This window comes from Drosophila innubila (genome assembly GCF_004354385.1).
Source record: "Drosophila innubila isolate TH190305 chromosome 2R unlocalized genomic scaffold, UK_Dinn_1.0 1_C_2R, whole genome shotgun sequence".
Taxonomy (NCBI): Eukaryota; Metazoa; Arthropoda; class Insecta; order Diptera; family Drosophilidae; genus Drosophila; species Drosophila innubila.
Window position 1 is genome coordinate 16,593,799 of NW_022995374.1, and position 15,955 is coordinate 16,609,753.

The following is a 15,955-nucleotide window of genomic DNA, read 5'->3' on the forward strand; positions in this document are numbered from 1 at the left end:
AATTTTTAAATAAAAATTCTCGCAGTTCTTATCATGAATTTTGTTCATTTTAGACTCGGGTTTCCCATTTATTAACTGCGTATGACTGAATTGATTAAACAAGGGTTTTCCTGTTCTTAAATGGCGTATGACTAAATTCATAACAATGGATAATGGCTGTTAGTCATAGCTGCTACTTTATCCAAATTTTCCATATTGATTAGCACACCCTTATCAGCTGAGATAAGGCTTATCTTTTAAATATGTCTATATTTGGAATGAAATCATATTGTAGCTATTGCCAGCAATCTGGAGAGCTTTAGTTGACGCCTATTATTCGCACGAATCGCACGTGGAATCTACGATTAAAAGCTAAAGAAATGCCACCACCACATGGAGGACATGGAGGCCACGGAGGACATGGCGGACATGGAGGACACGGTCATGGTGGACATCATCATGGACATGGACCACCACATCATCATGGGCAGCACCATGGTCATCATCATGGACACGGTCATGGGCCACGTCCCTGCATATGCTGCACAATTTCATAGAAAATGTGGAATAGATCCTGTACCACAGGGCGTATGAAATTTAAAACAATTTTATGTTTAACTTGACGAAAATAGTAGTAATGTGCAAATAAAGCAGTGAGAGAGAGAAAATGTGTGTGTCTCTAATGTTTATCCGCTGCTTAATTAGTCAAATATAGTGACTTGAGTAGCTTAGCAATTAATGAGCGGCTAATCATAATGCCAAAATGCTTTAAAACCTCAAAAGCCGCTTACAAGGCGGCTGCTTTTACATATATATGTGTACATATAATCCACATACATTTAGTATATCTATGTATGTGTATGTGTGTGGCCTTGCGTGTCGATTTTGTACAACTCATATGTGGATGGGAGCGGTCCACACGGCCTGGCCCCGCTCTAATTTATAGCAGTCAAGTTGGAGCAGACTGGAAGACATACAAGTGCCATAAATTCTGGCAAAGGAACACATTATTTATACTGTCAACTGGCTATAGTATTTGAAACGGAATGCTCTGCTCTTCCACCTATAAATAAGTGCATTACCCTCCCAAAAAAAACAGAGGAGAGGAGAGAAAACCCGAAAACCAAGTAGCGCTCATTTCGATATAAGTCTTCATTAGCGGTTAAAAGGCTGACCTACAATGGGGCAGCTAACTGGCGATGCCAATGGGTTTTTCATACGCATTGAACTGTCGCCGCAGCGTTAAAGCCGGAAATGCCCAAACAACAGCAACAGCAATAACATCTACGAAAATATTGTGAGCGATGACGAGGATGGCGATGGCGGAGGCCAAAAAGGAAAATGCTTAAAGTTCAAATTAAGCACAACAGCTGGCGAAAAATTGAATTGAAGGCAGCAGCAACAACAACGGCCACAATGTCGCTTCCTTCTGCTCGCCCTCCTGTTCCTAAGTATTTGAACGACAACAGCAACGAGGCAGCTAAGGAAAAACCAAAAAAACACCACGTATAAAAAATAAACGAAGCATACTTCAAGGCGCCGAGGCAATAAACAAACGAGCTCAACTCGTGCCAACAGCTGGCAAAGAGACACATAGATTGCCAGAGAGTAACTGAGAGAAAGAGTGAGAGTTGCTCTCTAGAGAGCGTTATAGAACAGTGGCGCCACTTGCATGCGTAGCGTTCAAATTCTGTACTAAGCAACGCATGCGCCATTATTGAGTGAAATATTTTGATAAATAATTTTAAGCAGAGAGAATTTTGTCGAAATCTTTGGTCTTTTAGTGCTCCGTTGTATGCTTTGGGGTTTGGGTTGCCAATTTTCATGGACCTTGATATAAACTTGTTATTCTTATGATTGTTACGACTTTCGACTTGAATATCAGGTATTCTTATCGCCAGTAAAATTGCAGAAGTCTGAAGTGATTGCAACTATAAATTGATAAACACCTAGTAAATGTACTTAGATCCATATCTATAGGTGGACTAACTATGAGTATGAGTTAAATGATAGGAAATAAAAAATAAATTACTTTTTAACTGATCAAATAAATTAAATAAATTTTATTTTCCCTAAGTAAGTTCATAATAACTTCGATATAATTATTTTATTAGAATTTTAAAGTACATAATTTTATTATATATTCCCTCGTTAAACCATAATTAGTATAAGACAATACTTAAAATTTAAGACTTCGATTTCTAAAGTTTCCATTTGCCATAATAAATTTCAGCTATTTTATATTTTTTTAAATTAAATAAATTTCAATATAATTTCAAAGTATTTTTTCTGAACAAATAAAATTATTTATCACTTTGTAGCTCTTATTCTTTTACTTAGTATAACTTTATAAAAAAAATGCTCCTTATAAATTTATACCTAATTCTTTTGCTTGTTGCGTTGTGTTGCATTTAATTACATGGCAACAGAAGGTTGAAAAGTGGCTGCAACTAATGTTGGCCATATCCAAAGCATGTAATTAAATATGCTAGTGTTGGTTAGTGCTGGGTGCCACGCCCACTACTTAAATAACAGTACGCCCTAAGCATGGTGCAGTGCATAAATTATGTTAGGCCGAAGTGCAAGCAAAGTTATTTGCAACATAAACCCTGCCACACATACACACACTCACACACACACACATGTAGCCTTGGTTTGTTAGAAAGATTAACGCGTACATTTTGTTTTTTATGCCACCAACTCATAAAAACACACACACACACACACAGTCATACACATAAGTATACTTCTACTAAGCCGTCTGCGAGCAGAGTGAAAAACAAACTGCAACGGAAGCGGCGCCTTCGTGGCACGTTGATGTGCTCTGGCGTTGTCACTTTTGGGGCGACAGGATGCGCTGCAAGGACCAGAGGCAGCGGCTGCTCATGGCGGCCACTTCAGTGACAATAATAAGCGCCACAACAGCAACAGCAACAGCGGCAACAGCGGCAGCGGATGTTGCAAGCGGCACAGAGAGAAGGTGCGAACCGTGGCGTCTGTTAATGATAATGATGACAGTCTGTCGCCGGCTTTGCTGCACTTGCTGCTTATGCCTGACGCTGTAGGACACTCGGCGCGCTAGTTAAAGTTTTAATTTGGCATATTATAGTGGCTGTAGTGTGGCACAGCATGCGCTCGTTAGATACGGATATAGATATAAGCATACGGCATTATACGACCACAACAACTACGAATACGAATTGCAATAAGCGAGCACAGAAGAGCAGGCATACCACAGCTGAAAAAGAAAAAGAAAAGCAATGGAAATGGAAATTAAAATGAACATGAAAAACAGGAATATCACTTGAGCTACGGCATTGAACTTAACCAACGGGATGAGGACAGGTTAAGAGTTGCATCCCTGAACTGAAGTCGAGTACAGAACTTGAGTGCATCTAAAGGAAGCAGATAATGAGACTCGAGCAAACTAGTTAAGAGCTAAGAGAACAGATGATCTAAATCATAGGAAAGTATTATAATAATGCATAGTTCTTGAAGTCACATACTGAAATATGAAATCAACTGGAAGCAAGTGTTGAACTGAAGTGGATAAACATATGGGAATTAGTTGGCTAGACTTAAAAAAATTAGTTGCAAACTAATAATAACTATACTCAGAAATAATTGAATGAATATTAATTAATTGGGACTAGTGCATTAATTTATAGGGAACAAAAATAATATAAAATTTAATTTTAAACTGTCTTGAATAAAAGGAAGACAAGAAAGTTTTTATTCAATGCCAATGCAAAGGCTCATTGAAAAATCAAAAGATTCCTTTCCATTTTTGCTAGACTTTGGTGAGTTTTTAACGTACTTAAGTTCCAAGAAAAAGGGTATGCCTTCTCAGAACAAAGGAAAATGATGAATGCTTACATTAAAACAAGCAGAAAATTTATTATTCTTTTTCGAGAACTTCAAGAAATTTATCATAATCTTAAGTTCATACATAATCATATGTTTGTGTACCTATTAAAATACACAGTTGAAAAGGAAGCACAACAGAAAGAAAATCTGGCAATTACTTAAAGTTCCACATATGAAAAACATTCTTATATTCTAATTCATGGAAAATCCTTTGCTAAAATCCCTGGCTGATTGTCTGAGTTACACAGAGCTCAAACTTTAAACCATTTAGCAAATTATGTGCAAGTTCCCTTAACCCTTAAGTAAAACAGTTCACAAAGGCAAAAGGAAGGACTTTAGTCAAGACGAAACATAAAAGGAAGGAAGGGTGGAAAGAATGGAACAGCACGGGGAAATGGGAAATTTTTTGGCATAGCATTTTCAATTCAATCAAACGCCCACTAACAAAAATGCAAATACCCAAGCTAACATATACACACACACACACATACACACGCATACACACATGCTGGCATTTAAATAAAAATAAACATGGCAAATGGTTAGAAATACTTTGAAACACTTTTAAGCATCATTACATTAGCAAATTTTTCTCTCTTTTTGGCTATGCACAAAGCGAAATGTGAACGAAAGAGATTTGCCAAATGTGGGCGTTATTTTCCGTTGGCTCTTCTTCTTCTTCTTCAGTGTAATTTTATTAGATGTGAAGTGTGTACATATATGGTAAGGGGCGTGGCCAACAGTCACATTATGGCCACTTCTTCTTTTGCTTTTCTGCTTTTCTGCTTCTCTGCTTTTTTGACTCTTTTTCGCTGACTTTTGTGGCATTTTCTAATTTACATTTAACACAAATGTAATTATTGACAAAGGCAAAACGGTCTGACAGCACGTAAGCCGCTATGCAGCACCACCCACTGCACCACCGAAGGTTCCTATGTAATTGTCGTTATAATAAATAACTTCAACTGTCCAACACTTGACACTTGACATCAACTGCAGCGGAAGCAACACGAAAAAAGGACAAGAATGAAGGGTAACAATTGGTAAACTATAATCTAAAATACCCAGTAATTTTGAAAAAGTTTGCAAGATTGCATAGATCATTTAAAAATGTGAAATATTTTGTATAAATAAAAGATATTAAATATTTAAAGAGATAATTCAATTGTTATTTCATTAGTGATAGATTAAAATTTTCGTTATTTTACTTTATTTTTATTTGTCAATCTTTAGATTGCTAAGAACATTGAAGTAAGTATTTTTTTTCGATACTTTCACCTGGTTGCGGCCTAATCCTTTCAGTAGCAGTCTACATATAAGCTTAATATACCCTTTAGAAACGGGATTAATGGGTATAAAACCACCAAACTCGACTCGACTCGACCGCATGGAAAAGCGCCAGAAAAACAGCGTCGCATATTTCAAATGGGACACATGTAAAAATGCTGAAGCGCTGATAAGGACATTAACATTTGCACAAAAACACGGGAAAGAGGAATGACTGATATTGGGGAGTTGGGGGTGGTGGATGGGGATAGGAACACAGGTTCCCCAACTCAACGACCATTTGAAACTTTGCTTTCGTATGCGAAACATCAAAAAAACTTTGCCGCGTCGTTTTTGACACGCAAATTTATAACGGCAGCAACAGAAACTTGTTGTGGTGCAAACAGCGCACCACCAATCCACCAAACCAGCAAGCCACCAAGCCAGCAAGCCACCAGTCAACCACTCAACCGATGGAAAATATAGGAATAAATAAAAGCCAGCAAATTTTTAACGCATACAAATGCAATTTAAATTTACTTATTTAGAACCCCCTGGGAATTTCAAATTATTTGCCTTTTCACGCAAATTTAGCGACCATTTTTCTCTGCTCAACAAAAAAAATAAAATAAAAATAAATAGAACCCCCTCAGACAGGTGGATACCAAATTGGAGTTTACATAGTTGTTGTTTTTTTTTTATATTTTCAGGGGATGCGGGGGGTGGGGGCGTATCCCCCAGCTACAGCTTGCCCTCTGACATGTGCTGCACAAGTTTTTTGGGCTGAGTTTTTGGACGATTAGAAAATGCTTCACAGAAAAGTAACCCAAAAGGCACTGACAAATGCCCTGGCTAGCCATGTTGTTGTTGTTCTTATTATTGTTGCTCATGTTGTTGTTGCCTCTGTGGTGATTAATGACGTCGAATGTTGCCAAAGCAGACAACAGTGGGAGGGAAGCTGAAGCCTGCTCTGGCAGCTTAATTTAAAATGAAAATTGTACTTAATTTCTAGCATAGCTTGGAAGAGGGCGACGGCCAAGGGGAACAGCAGAGAAAAGACATCTGTGTGGCAGTGTTGCTTAAGGATTTTGGGTTAAGAGTGAGAGAGCTTATGGAAAAGCCGGCGAGCAACTTCTCCAAAGGCAAAAGCCCCTGCTCATTGTCTGGCTACGCAAGATTCTTTGGGACTCTATTTATAACGCGTTTTACAGATAATTCAAGCATTAAGCATACAACATAACTTGATGCTAAGCTTCACGCTGAAAATCCATCATAGAAATATTGAATCAATGATTAAACGATTTAGGAAAGTTGTTTCAAGACTTGATTATAACATAATTTAATACATAACTTCTCCTAGCTGCTCTCAATTTAAATATTATTTAAATATATAAATTTAATTATTTTTTTCTGACTTACAATATTCGACATTTGTACGAGTAAATAATAAATATGAAAGTCCGGAGTTATTTTTTCCTAATTTTAGTTCATCTACATTTAAAATATTAAAATTTGTATTTTAACATACAATTGCTGTCTTATAAATATACTTTGTAATATTAATTTTAATTAATGATTCTAATATGATTTTCTTTCGTCACGCTAGTTAATATGTTATTTAAATGTGTTTCGAACTTTGACTCTATAAGAAAATCAACTATAGAGCTTTCTCCAGCTCTAACTAAAGTAGTTCAATAAATTCAAAATAAATCTCTTTTAATTAGCTAAATCTGCCAAATGTTGTACAAACTTTTCATATGTTAAATCAATAGAGATTTGAATAAAATTAGCGTGAATGTATTTATAATTTATTTATACACGCGTGTGCGAAACCTTCGCATTGTCAAACCGTGGCAAACATATGCGAGTCTCAAAATAAGACAAAAAAATAAGCAAAATAACAAAAAAGAAATAATAAAAGAATTGCAAACTTGAAGCATGACTTTGACTTTTGAGTTTTGCGGTGGGAACCGCAAGGAAATTGAATTAAGATTACCTCGTAAGGATTTCAAAGAATTTACACAAAGTCAAACAAGCTTTAGTTTATTATTATTATTATTTGGTTGGGGAGTGTAGGAGATAGAGAGTGGTAGGGGGAGCAAGTGAAGAGACAACTCAGCCGCAAAATTGTAGGAAAAGCGTTGGCAATTTTCAATCGCAATCTTTTATTTTCTTTGGCGCAAAAGCTACTTTATTTTGACAGCAGACAAACAAATGTCAGAATTGAAATTAAAAGGGAAGCAGCGACAGGCACCGAGTGGAAAACTTGGTGAAAAACATGCCAAGAAGCTGCCGAGGTGGAGAGAAATGGCAGCCGCAGTGGCTGACTTTCTCCACCCCCTCGTCAACTCACAACACACACCCACACGCATTTCTTTGCTGACTTTCTTGCATTCCCGTATTCGCTTTGGTTTTGCTTTCTCGATTGTGTGTGTGTGTGTGTGTGTGTGTATTTTTTTTTTTGTTTTTGTACATTTCACACAGCGTGAAATTTTCTAAATGTCATTTTGCTGTCATCTCGTGGATAATAAGATTACAACTACGTTGAAATAATAGGATTCAAATGAAAAAACTTTGCCGTCTCTGTCGTCTGTCTTCCTTTCTTATACTTATTCTTCCTGCTGTTCATCTTCTTCTTCTTCTTCATCGCGCACATCTCTCAACTTTCAATACGACTACACCTCGCCCTGATATATCTCCAAATACGTCTCGATTGGGGGCTTTCTTAATTTTTTTTGTCCCTCAAAGTGCAAAGTTTTCATTTGGACTGCTGATTGAGTACCGCGATAATGAGTAAACAGCTGTATAAAGGCAAAAATATGAAGCCACAATTCATTGGCTTTTGGTGGAAAGCTGGCAGCACTTATGATCTGCAGACCACTTTAAAAGTCTGGACCTAACCGAGTCTGTCTGCATGCATAATTGATTCGATCGACTGTCTGGCTTAAATGAGCCAAAAGAAGAAATAGATAACATAAAAAATTGGCAACAAAAAAATCAGTTTGCTTTCATAGTGCGATCTATTTTAGCCGGGAGCTAAAAGTTGACGAAAGTACTTGCCATGATTGAAGACTAGCAAAACAAAATGAAAAGAAACAACAATAAGCTGGTCAAAGATCAACACTGCCGGGAGCCATAAAAATAAACCGGCTTTTTTTACCAAAACTTTTCAGTATAAAAGAGCTGAGCGAAGCTTCAAAAGCTATCAGAACTTCCCCAACGTTCTAACAAGTCATAAGAAAAAATGAACTCTTTTGTTGTGATCGCTTTGAGTGCTTGCTTCTTGGCTCTAGCTGTGGCAACGGTAAGTCATTAGAGTGATATAATAAGATAAAGTAATTACAGGTACTTAAGTTCATTTTATGCTAGAAAAAAGAAGTAAAAGTGAAGAAAACTAGATCTGTAAAACACAAGATATAAAAGTACATAAGCAAGATATGTTATTTAAATGCTTAAATCAAGAATAGACAATATAAAATGAGAATGACGAAGCAGAATAACAAAGAAGACATTAAAAAATGTTTATTTAATTAAAAACTGAAATCTGAACAATAAAATTAACCTTTGTACTGTACAATTAATAGACTAAAAAGGTAAGATAAAATCCAATATACACCATGAGGAGACATAAATTGAGCAGGAGTGATAGAAATATTATATGTTATTTCTGGCTACAAAATATTTAATTAAATTATTGTATAACTGATGATTCTCTGCCTAATCTCATTTCTTTCACCAAAGCCGGTTGAGCTGACCGAGGATCAGAAGGCTCTGGCCAAGCAGCATGGAGAGATGTGTTCCAAGGAAATCAACCTCAGCGAGGAGGAGATTGCCAAGATTAAGGCCAAGGATTACAAGAACCCCACTGAGAACATCAAGTGTTTTGCCAACTGCTTCTTCGAGAAGACTGGCACACTCAAGGACGGCGTGATCCAGACTGAGGTGGTACTAACTAAACTGGGTGCCCTGATTGGTGAGGAGAAGACTCGTGCAGCCCTGGACAAGTGCAGTGCCATCAAGGGAGAGAATAACTGTGACACAGCTGTCAAATTGCACGAATGCTTCGAAGAGTTCAAATCTGCCGAAGTTAAGGCTTAAATCAACTGCGGTTCAAACGACATATTCTAATTAATTTATGCTTGTATTGAAAAACAATAATAATAAATGTATTTCATAATAGATAAACAAAAGGTGTGTGAGTGTGTATTGAACGGGGGGCTTATTGAGTTACATTCCCTGTCCGTGTCACAGTTTGTCACAGCTTAATTGCTGCTTTAACTGCCCCCTTTAACTGTGCCCAAGCCATCAGCTTAAATGGATTATGTACATATTTGTATAATATTTGCAACAGGCAGGTTCTCATTTACAGTAACGTGTAAACTGTGTAGATTGAGTTAATTGAATTGCTAAGATTTTAAAGCAATTAAATAATGCGATTCAATTGTATGAAATATGTTAAGCTGAAGTTTGCGAAATTGTTACAAATTAAATTAAAATTAATTACGGTATGTAAGCCTGCAACTGGAATAAATGTTTATTTAATTTACAAAACTTTTTTGTGCTGCAAAATATCAATCTCAAAATTGCCAACTTGATATTTGCTGAATTGTTTACATTTAAGAGTATAGCGAAATTCAGAACACTCTTTTATATATGCATGTTTGAATGTGTATGTTTATATTTTGTATATGTGTTGACTCATTTGCCGTATTCAATTTGCATAATTAAATGCACAATGCGGCTCACACCTCGATTATGCACCAAATGCGTTAATATTGTAAAATAACTATATTATTTAACGGATTTCACTGCCTGATTGCCGGATCACCTATCATTTATGCAACATGCAATGTTAGGCCTTTAATGCCTTCACCACACAGCTTTCATAGTTATAGATGGATTCACATGTCGAAGCACCCTTAGCCATGGCTGCAGTGCAACCCTTCAGCTCAGTCTTCAGTTTTTCCAGGGGAACTTTGTTAAATCGTGCCTGGGCAAACTTGAGTATAGCCTCGTTATTGGGATTATCGCCAGTGACGAGACCCATTTTCTTATAGAGACAGTTATGATAGCACTTGTAGGCATCCGAGGGATTGGTTACCTCCTTATCACTGGCGATTTGTGTGCCCTCCGCGGTTGGTAGCTTCAGCTCCTTAACACATTCCTGCTGCTGAGCTCGATATGCAGCCAAATCCGTAGCACTTTGTGCCTGTGAATTAAAATTTAAATGTAATTGCAATTAATCACAAAAATTCCAATGACTTACCGTTACTAACTCGTAGAGTGAGCACATTATAAAAATCAGTAGAACAATTTTCATCTTGTTACCAAATATTTCTATCCGATTTTGGTTGCTTTCAGTTCGCTTAAATAGTCCACTCTTATAAAATGAGCTTATAAGCATTTCCCAATTGCTACTCAATTAAGTAATTAAATTTTTTTCTATTAATTTATAAATATTAGCTTTGATTTAAATTGGACAACAACAAAAAGCTAGCGTTAAATTGTGTATTTTATACATGTTTATTTTTTGTAACAATTTTCTATATTATTTACGCAAAAAACACAGACATGTTACAAATATGCACAGTTAAAGTTTTTTCTTGTTGGAATAATTAATTGAAATATTGTAAAGTTTTCATACAAAGGAAACAAGGGAAGAAAGACATCGTTTTCAAAATTATTTTTAACTTGACTGTTAAACTTTCCACGGCATTAATTTAATTAAATATTGAATAACTAAAAGAGAATGTAGATAAAAATCAAGTAGTATTTTTTTAATATTTTAGGCACCTAAGAAAGTTATGATAATTATTATTAAACCACTTAGATAAGATCTGAACGCATTAAGATAGTAAGCAATTTTATTTTAATAATTATGATTTTTAATATGTATTGCTGCCAAATTTTTAACTGCCGCCTTAAAGTATGCAGTAAGCTTTTTAAGTTATTTTAATGCCTTGCGCAGCCTTAAAATGTGCTACTTACAGTTTATTATTTCAATGTAGCTTTTACCTTACTATTCCAAATATATTTATATATATATAGTAAACATGTAAATTGATTATATTGATTCGACCTATACAGAAAACTAATCTGTTGTTGTTGCTGGCTCTTCGAGCGGCTACATATCTTTGGTGATCTCGTTCTCCTCAGTCTCGGGCATGATGGAATCACTGCCAGTTTCGCTGCGTTCGAGCACCTCTCTTAGACGCTGCTCGGCCTCCAGATTCTTGAGATGATTGTAGCACAGACGCAGCTTATAAGCAGCCTCACAACGATTCTTGCTGTTGATATCCTTGCACTCCTTCTGCTCGGACTTTTGGCGCTGCAACAAACTCTGCACCTCGATTTTAATTGCCTCCTCCAACATCATATCGTAGTGAATCAGACCCAAGCCATCATACAGACAGCGTACAAAACATTGTAGTGGCTCATTCCGCTTAAGATCCAAGCTGGGAAGTTGTACAGCGTTATCATAATCCACATCCCCCAAATTGTTGGCATTCTTCATATCATCATCGACATTGGCATTGCCCAAGCCCAGCTCTGTCTCACTGTTGCTGTTCTCATTAAAGAGCAGACTGAGACGAAAGAGCTTCAGCTGCGACATCGATATCTCCGTCTCCCTCATGCACGATTGCAGCAAATCCTGCGTGATCTTCGGCGATACCGTTGGCCTCGTCGTATTTTGATCTTCAACTTCGTTGCGAGTCAACGACATGTTTAGTGAAACGGAGACAGAGCGAGTCTACAGCAATGAGAGAGTAAGAGTGTTAAGAGAGAGATGTTAAATATCACTTTAAGATCTCTTCTATATATTACCCATGCTGGTTGAGGTAGATCACTGAGACTCAGGCACAGCACGGACAGCAGATAGACTTTGGTAAACATTTAAACAAACTTTGTTCCTCAATTTTTAATATTTTTTTGAAAACTCTTTCAAAATAAATCAATAAAAACTTATATGGGGCTGCGACTGACCAAGCAATGGCTTTTATAGCATCTGCTTGTTGATAATTTGAATTTAATAGCTGGCAAAAATGTAGTCAAATAATAGCAAACTTTAATTTGTCTCTTCATGCCTGAATAGGCATTGATCTTAGATAGATTGTGCAATTCGAGCTCGTAATACAGTTGCAGTAATTATAAATAATTCATGCCCAATGCTTTTGGCACCTGAATCGCTTCAAATGTCATTATATAGATAGCACTCGGTTCAAAGAGCGCGGTTAATTTAGATATATATTTAAATTATAATTATTAAGTTCACGCTCCAGTGCGTTGCCAAAGCCACTTGCCAATAATTATAGACAAGGTCTATAACTGTTTTATGAACCCTAAATCCATGTATAATATATATATATATATATAATATATGTATAACTTAACACTACTATGTGAGACGAGTTAAGAATACATTTACATTGCCAACTTTCGCATAAAATAAAGCGAACTAATTGTAATATTTTAGTTTAAGTTTGGGAAATTTAGTCTACAACAAATTAAAGAATATATAAAATACTCAACTTATAAAACTTCCATATTATTTAAATTTTCCTTACTCCACGATATTTAAATTGACAACATTTGCGAATATTTAAACGTAATATTGTAATATTTACTTAAAGTTTTTTTAAAAGTAGTTTTAAAAAAATATATAAAATACAAATCCTTTTATAACTTAAAAATGAATTTATTTTAATCTTTAAACTAGTGCAACAAAAGTAATTGAATGTATTTCTAATTACTTTAAGCAGCGAAATAAAGTTAACAGATAATGTTATCGACCTTAGTTATCTGATTCGACCAGCAGCTCTCAGCTATGTTGTCTTGAGTTCACTAGCCTTAAAAGCAATTCCTAATTGATGAACTCCGCAACAGACGTGTGCTGATTATCAGGAACATGAACAGAAACAGGATTTGGACCTGGACCTGGACACGTATGTCTTTAAGATCAAAGCAAAGACATTTGAACATCTGAACTGAGCGTTGAACTGTCAATGCCACACTGGCAATATAACAACCCCCTGAGCGCAGTTTTTCTAAAATTAAATTACATTAATGTGAGAACCGCAGGCGGCAACTTCACCCCGACTTCTTAGTACTCCATCCACCCTTCAATTGCTCAGCTACCAGACTCATTGAGCCAACTAACAAGACAGACAAGACAAGCGGAATAAGAAAAGTTGTCCGGCTGCTGGAATGAGTCAGATTGGAAGACTGTCTCTCAGTCCGTCTGTCGCTCTGTCCATCTGTCTGTCAAGACAAAGGCTAGTGAAGCATCAATGTGTTTGTCCCTTTGGCAGCGTCCACAGCCAGAACCACAGCCACAACCACGACCACCACGCGTGTTGGTTTCTTTGACAAGCCGCCAGCGCAGAAACCACGAGCTGTCTACTTAAATGCATTAGCCGGGCCAAGAGTTGGAGGCTGTTAGATTGTGTAGATTGTGTAGATGGCGGGATGAGGGGGATTTGAGGTAGGGTAGATGTATTGTGCTGGTTTGCTTTTTAATAGACATTAGTAAACGCATCAGTGATTATGCCAAGGCTTTTGTGCAGACAACTGCAACTGAAACGGATGCTAAATGGAAGTGACATGACAGTCAGTCCTGCCAGGAAGTGACAAAATGAATTATAGACGCCAGCCAGTCCAACACCACCCAGTCAGTCAGTCCGTCAGTCCGTCAGTCAGTCCGTCAGTCAGTCAGTCTCTCAGTCAGCGAAGTGGTTCAGTCAGCTGATTCCCCAGCTAATGGTTGGGGCTTAACTCCAAATTCCCCAAGCGATTGTCCCTTACGTGAGAGCAACCCTATAAAGGTGACTACGAAAATCAACCCGTACCCGAAACACCTGACTGACCCACTGGCAATTGCAATTGCGCCACGTGCTCAATGAATGTTTAATGATTTGTTAATTGGATTTTGGCTTTTCACTTCCGACGAAAAAAAAAAAAAGAATACAACAATAATAATACGTAGCCCCTTCTACGACTTGTGCCTATTCATTTGTGCGCACATTACGCATACGTCGTGTTGTCCGCCTTTTGTTCGCTGCTGCAGAAAAAGCGACGCTCATCAATATTTATGCATTGCATAAACGTGCAAATACCTTGGGGACTGAGCAAAGGACTTAACGTCCTGACGACGGTCTGACAGCCAACAGCCAACATCTAATGATGGCCAACTGTTATGCAAATGACCCACAAAAAAGGGACAGCCAAGTTGTCATTTGGCACAGAGTAGAGCAATGTATAAACCTGTATTAACTACAACAAATCAATGAATAAAATTACACAATTTTATACTACACATACTATCAAAAATGCTGTTTTATTTTATTGTAAATATTAGTTATTTTAATTAAGTGAAAATAATAATATTATAAATAGTATTTCTGAAGGTTCAATATTTGATTATTAATCTAGACATAAGGTCAGCAAATCTACTCAAATACTGCCAAATAGAAACCAACGAAAAGTCATCTTTATTCAATGGAAATAGTTTAGTTATCTTGTAAAAATAATAACTTTAAAAAAAATTGGATCATATATAGTTAGTTACAGTTTATTCAGTAATTTCGAATTCATTAAACTTTTTGCAGCTTTGGCAGATAGATAGATATTTCACAGTTTACATATTAACTTAGATACATTAAACAAATAATACTGGAAAGTGCAATTATTTATCATTTTTGCTTTCCGAATTAGTTCCACTTAATTGCAGCTTTGTTTGGTTAATAAATATATTCAATGTGACTAACATATTTAGACACAGTTTATATAAGTTATTTGCATTTTGGACGTTGTAAAAACAAAAGAATTATGAGTCTAGTAAACTCTTTAATAGTTTTTAAAATTAACATTTTTTAAGAAATTATTATTATATGCATTAATGCACTGGTGAAAGCCAAGCAGGTAACCAACACAATTAGAAAATTCACAGTAATTCATCATCAACATGTAGCTTTTTTATCTTTAATATATTATTTGTTTGTAAATTTCAGTTCAAAAAACTTTTAGTATTATTTTTCTCCTTCAAGGCTTACCCAGTGACAACTAACTGAAATTAAAAATCTTCAATAATTTTTTAAATGTTTTATCCCCGTGAAAGCACCTCAATTAAAAATAGTATACGTGATATATTCACCGGAATGGTGAAATATCTAGAAAACCATTGGCCTTGAAAAAACTTGTCGGTGAAAAGCTTAGAAAACCCGTCGCATTTTAAATACTTAAAAGCTGTATCACAATTGTCAGAGCCCTTGATGGAATCGCATTCGGCCTCTGTGGACCTAACCAAGTCAGCGCTAACATAGGGAATTAATTTTTTCAGCACCACATCGGACTTGAGCTGTCCATTCACAAAGATGCCAAACTTTTCTAGCACGCAGTTTAAAAAGCATTTAAAATTGGTACTGGGATTATCATCTTCTGTTTTTAACATTGCTATAGAACTTTCCATGGTGAGGTTATTTCTTTGCTCACACTCTTTAAAATAGACCTAGAAAAATTAACATCACTAAAACTTTTTTTCTAACATATTTAAAGGTCTTAGAAAACACTTATGTCATATGCACTAGCGAAAGCCAAATAGGTCACCAAAACGAATAAAAGTTTCATAGTTCATCAGCTAGATTATAATATTATTTTCCGTATATAGTCCAGTCCCTTCATTTTTTAATAGTGATAGGATTACCAGTTCAACATTTGGCTTTTATATGTAATATTTGCCATATCGATTTAATTATTTATATATCGAAACTAATCCACTTTGCTACAGCTTACATAAGAGTCAGGTGAAAATAAATATTAGAACTTACTTATTATTTAATCATTTATT

The 15,955-nt window shown here is 36.1% G+C and overlaps 3 protein-coding genes across 3 annotated transcripts; 1 reads left to right on the top strand and 2 right to left on the bottom strand.

The window, feature by feature from the left end:
- Positions 1 to 8,302: 8,302 nt before the first annotated feature.
- On the top strand, positions 8,303 to 9,302 carry LOC117784775 (general odorant-binding protein 56a). The gene is made up of 2 exons (XM_034622589.1): positions 8,303 to 8,416; positions 8,854 to 9,302. Exons 1-2 carry the CDS (start codon positions 8,357 to 8,359, stop codon positions 9,208 to 9,210), a joined length of 417 nt encoding a protein of 138 aa, XP_034478480.1. The 5' UTR covers positions 8,303 to 8,356; the 3' UTR covers positions 9,211 to 9,302.
- A 495-nt stretch (positions 9,303 to 9,797) lies between these two features.
- On the bottom strand, positions 9,798 to 15,735 carry LOC117784564. The gene is made up of 2 exons (XM_034622324.1): positions 15,676 to 15,735; positions 9,798 to 10,321 (listed from the first exon to the last, which is right to left on the bottom strand). Exons 1-2 carry the CDS (start codon positions 15,733 to 15,735, stop codon positions 9,965 to 9,967), a joined length of 417 nt encoding a protein of 138 aa, XP_034478215.1. The 3' UTR covers positions 9,798 to 9,964.
- Positions 11,037 to 12,028, bottom strand: LOC117784563. Its single transcript, XM_034622323.1, has 2 exons — positions 11,938 to 12,028; positions 11,037 to 11,863 (listed from the first exon to the last, which is right to left on the bottom strand). The coding sequence occupies exons 1-2, from the start codon at positions 12,004 to 12,006 to the stop codon at positions 11,237 to 11,239; spliced, it is 696 nt and encodes a 231-aa protein (XP_034478214.1). The 5' UTR covers positions 12,007 to 12,028; the 3' UTR covers positions 11,037 to 11,236.
- Positions 15,736 to 15,955: the final 220 nt, after the last annotated feature.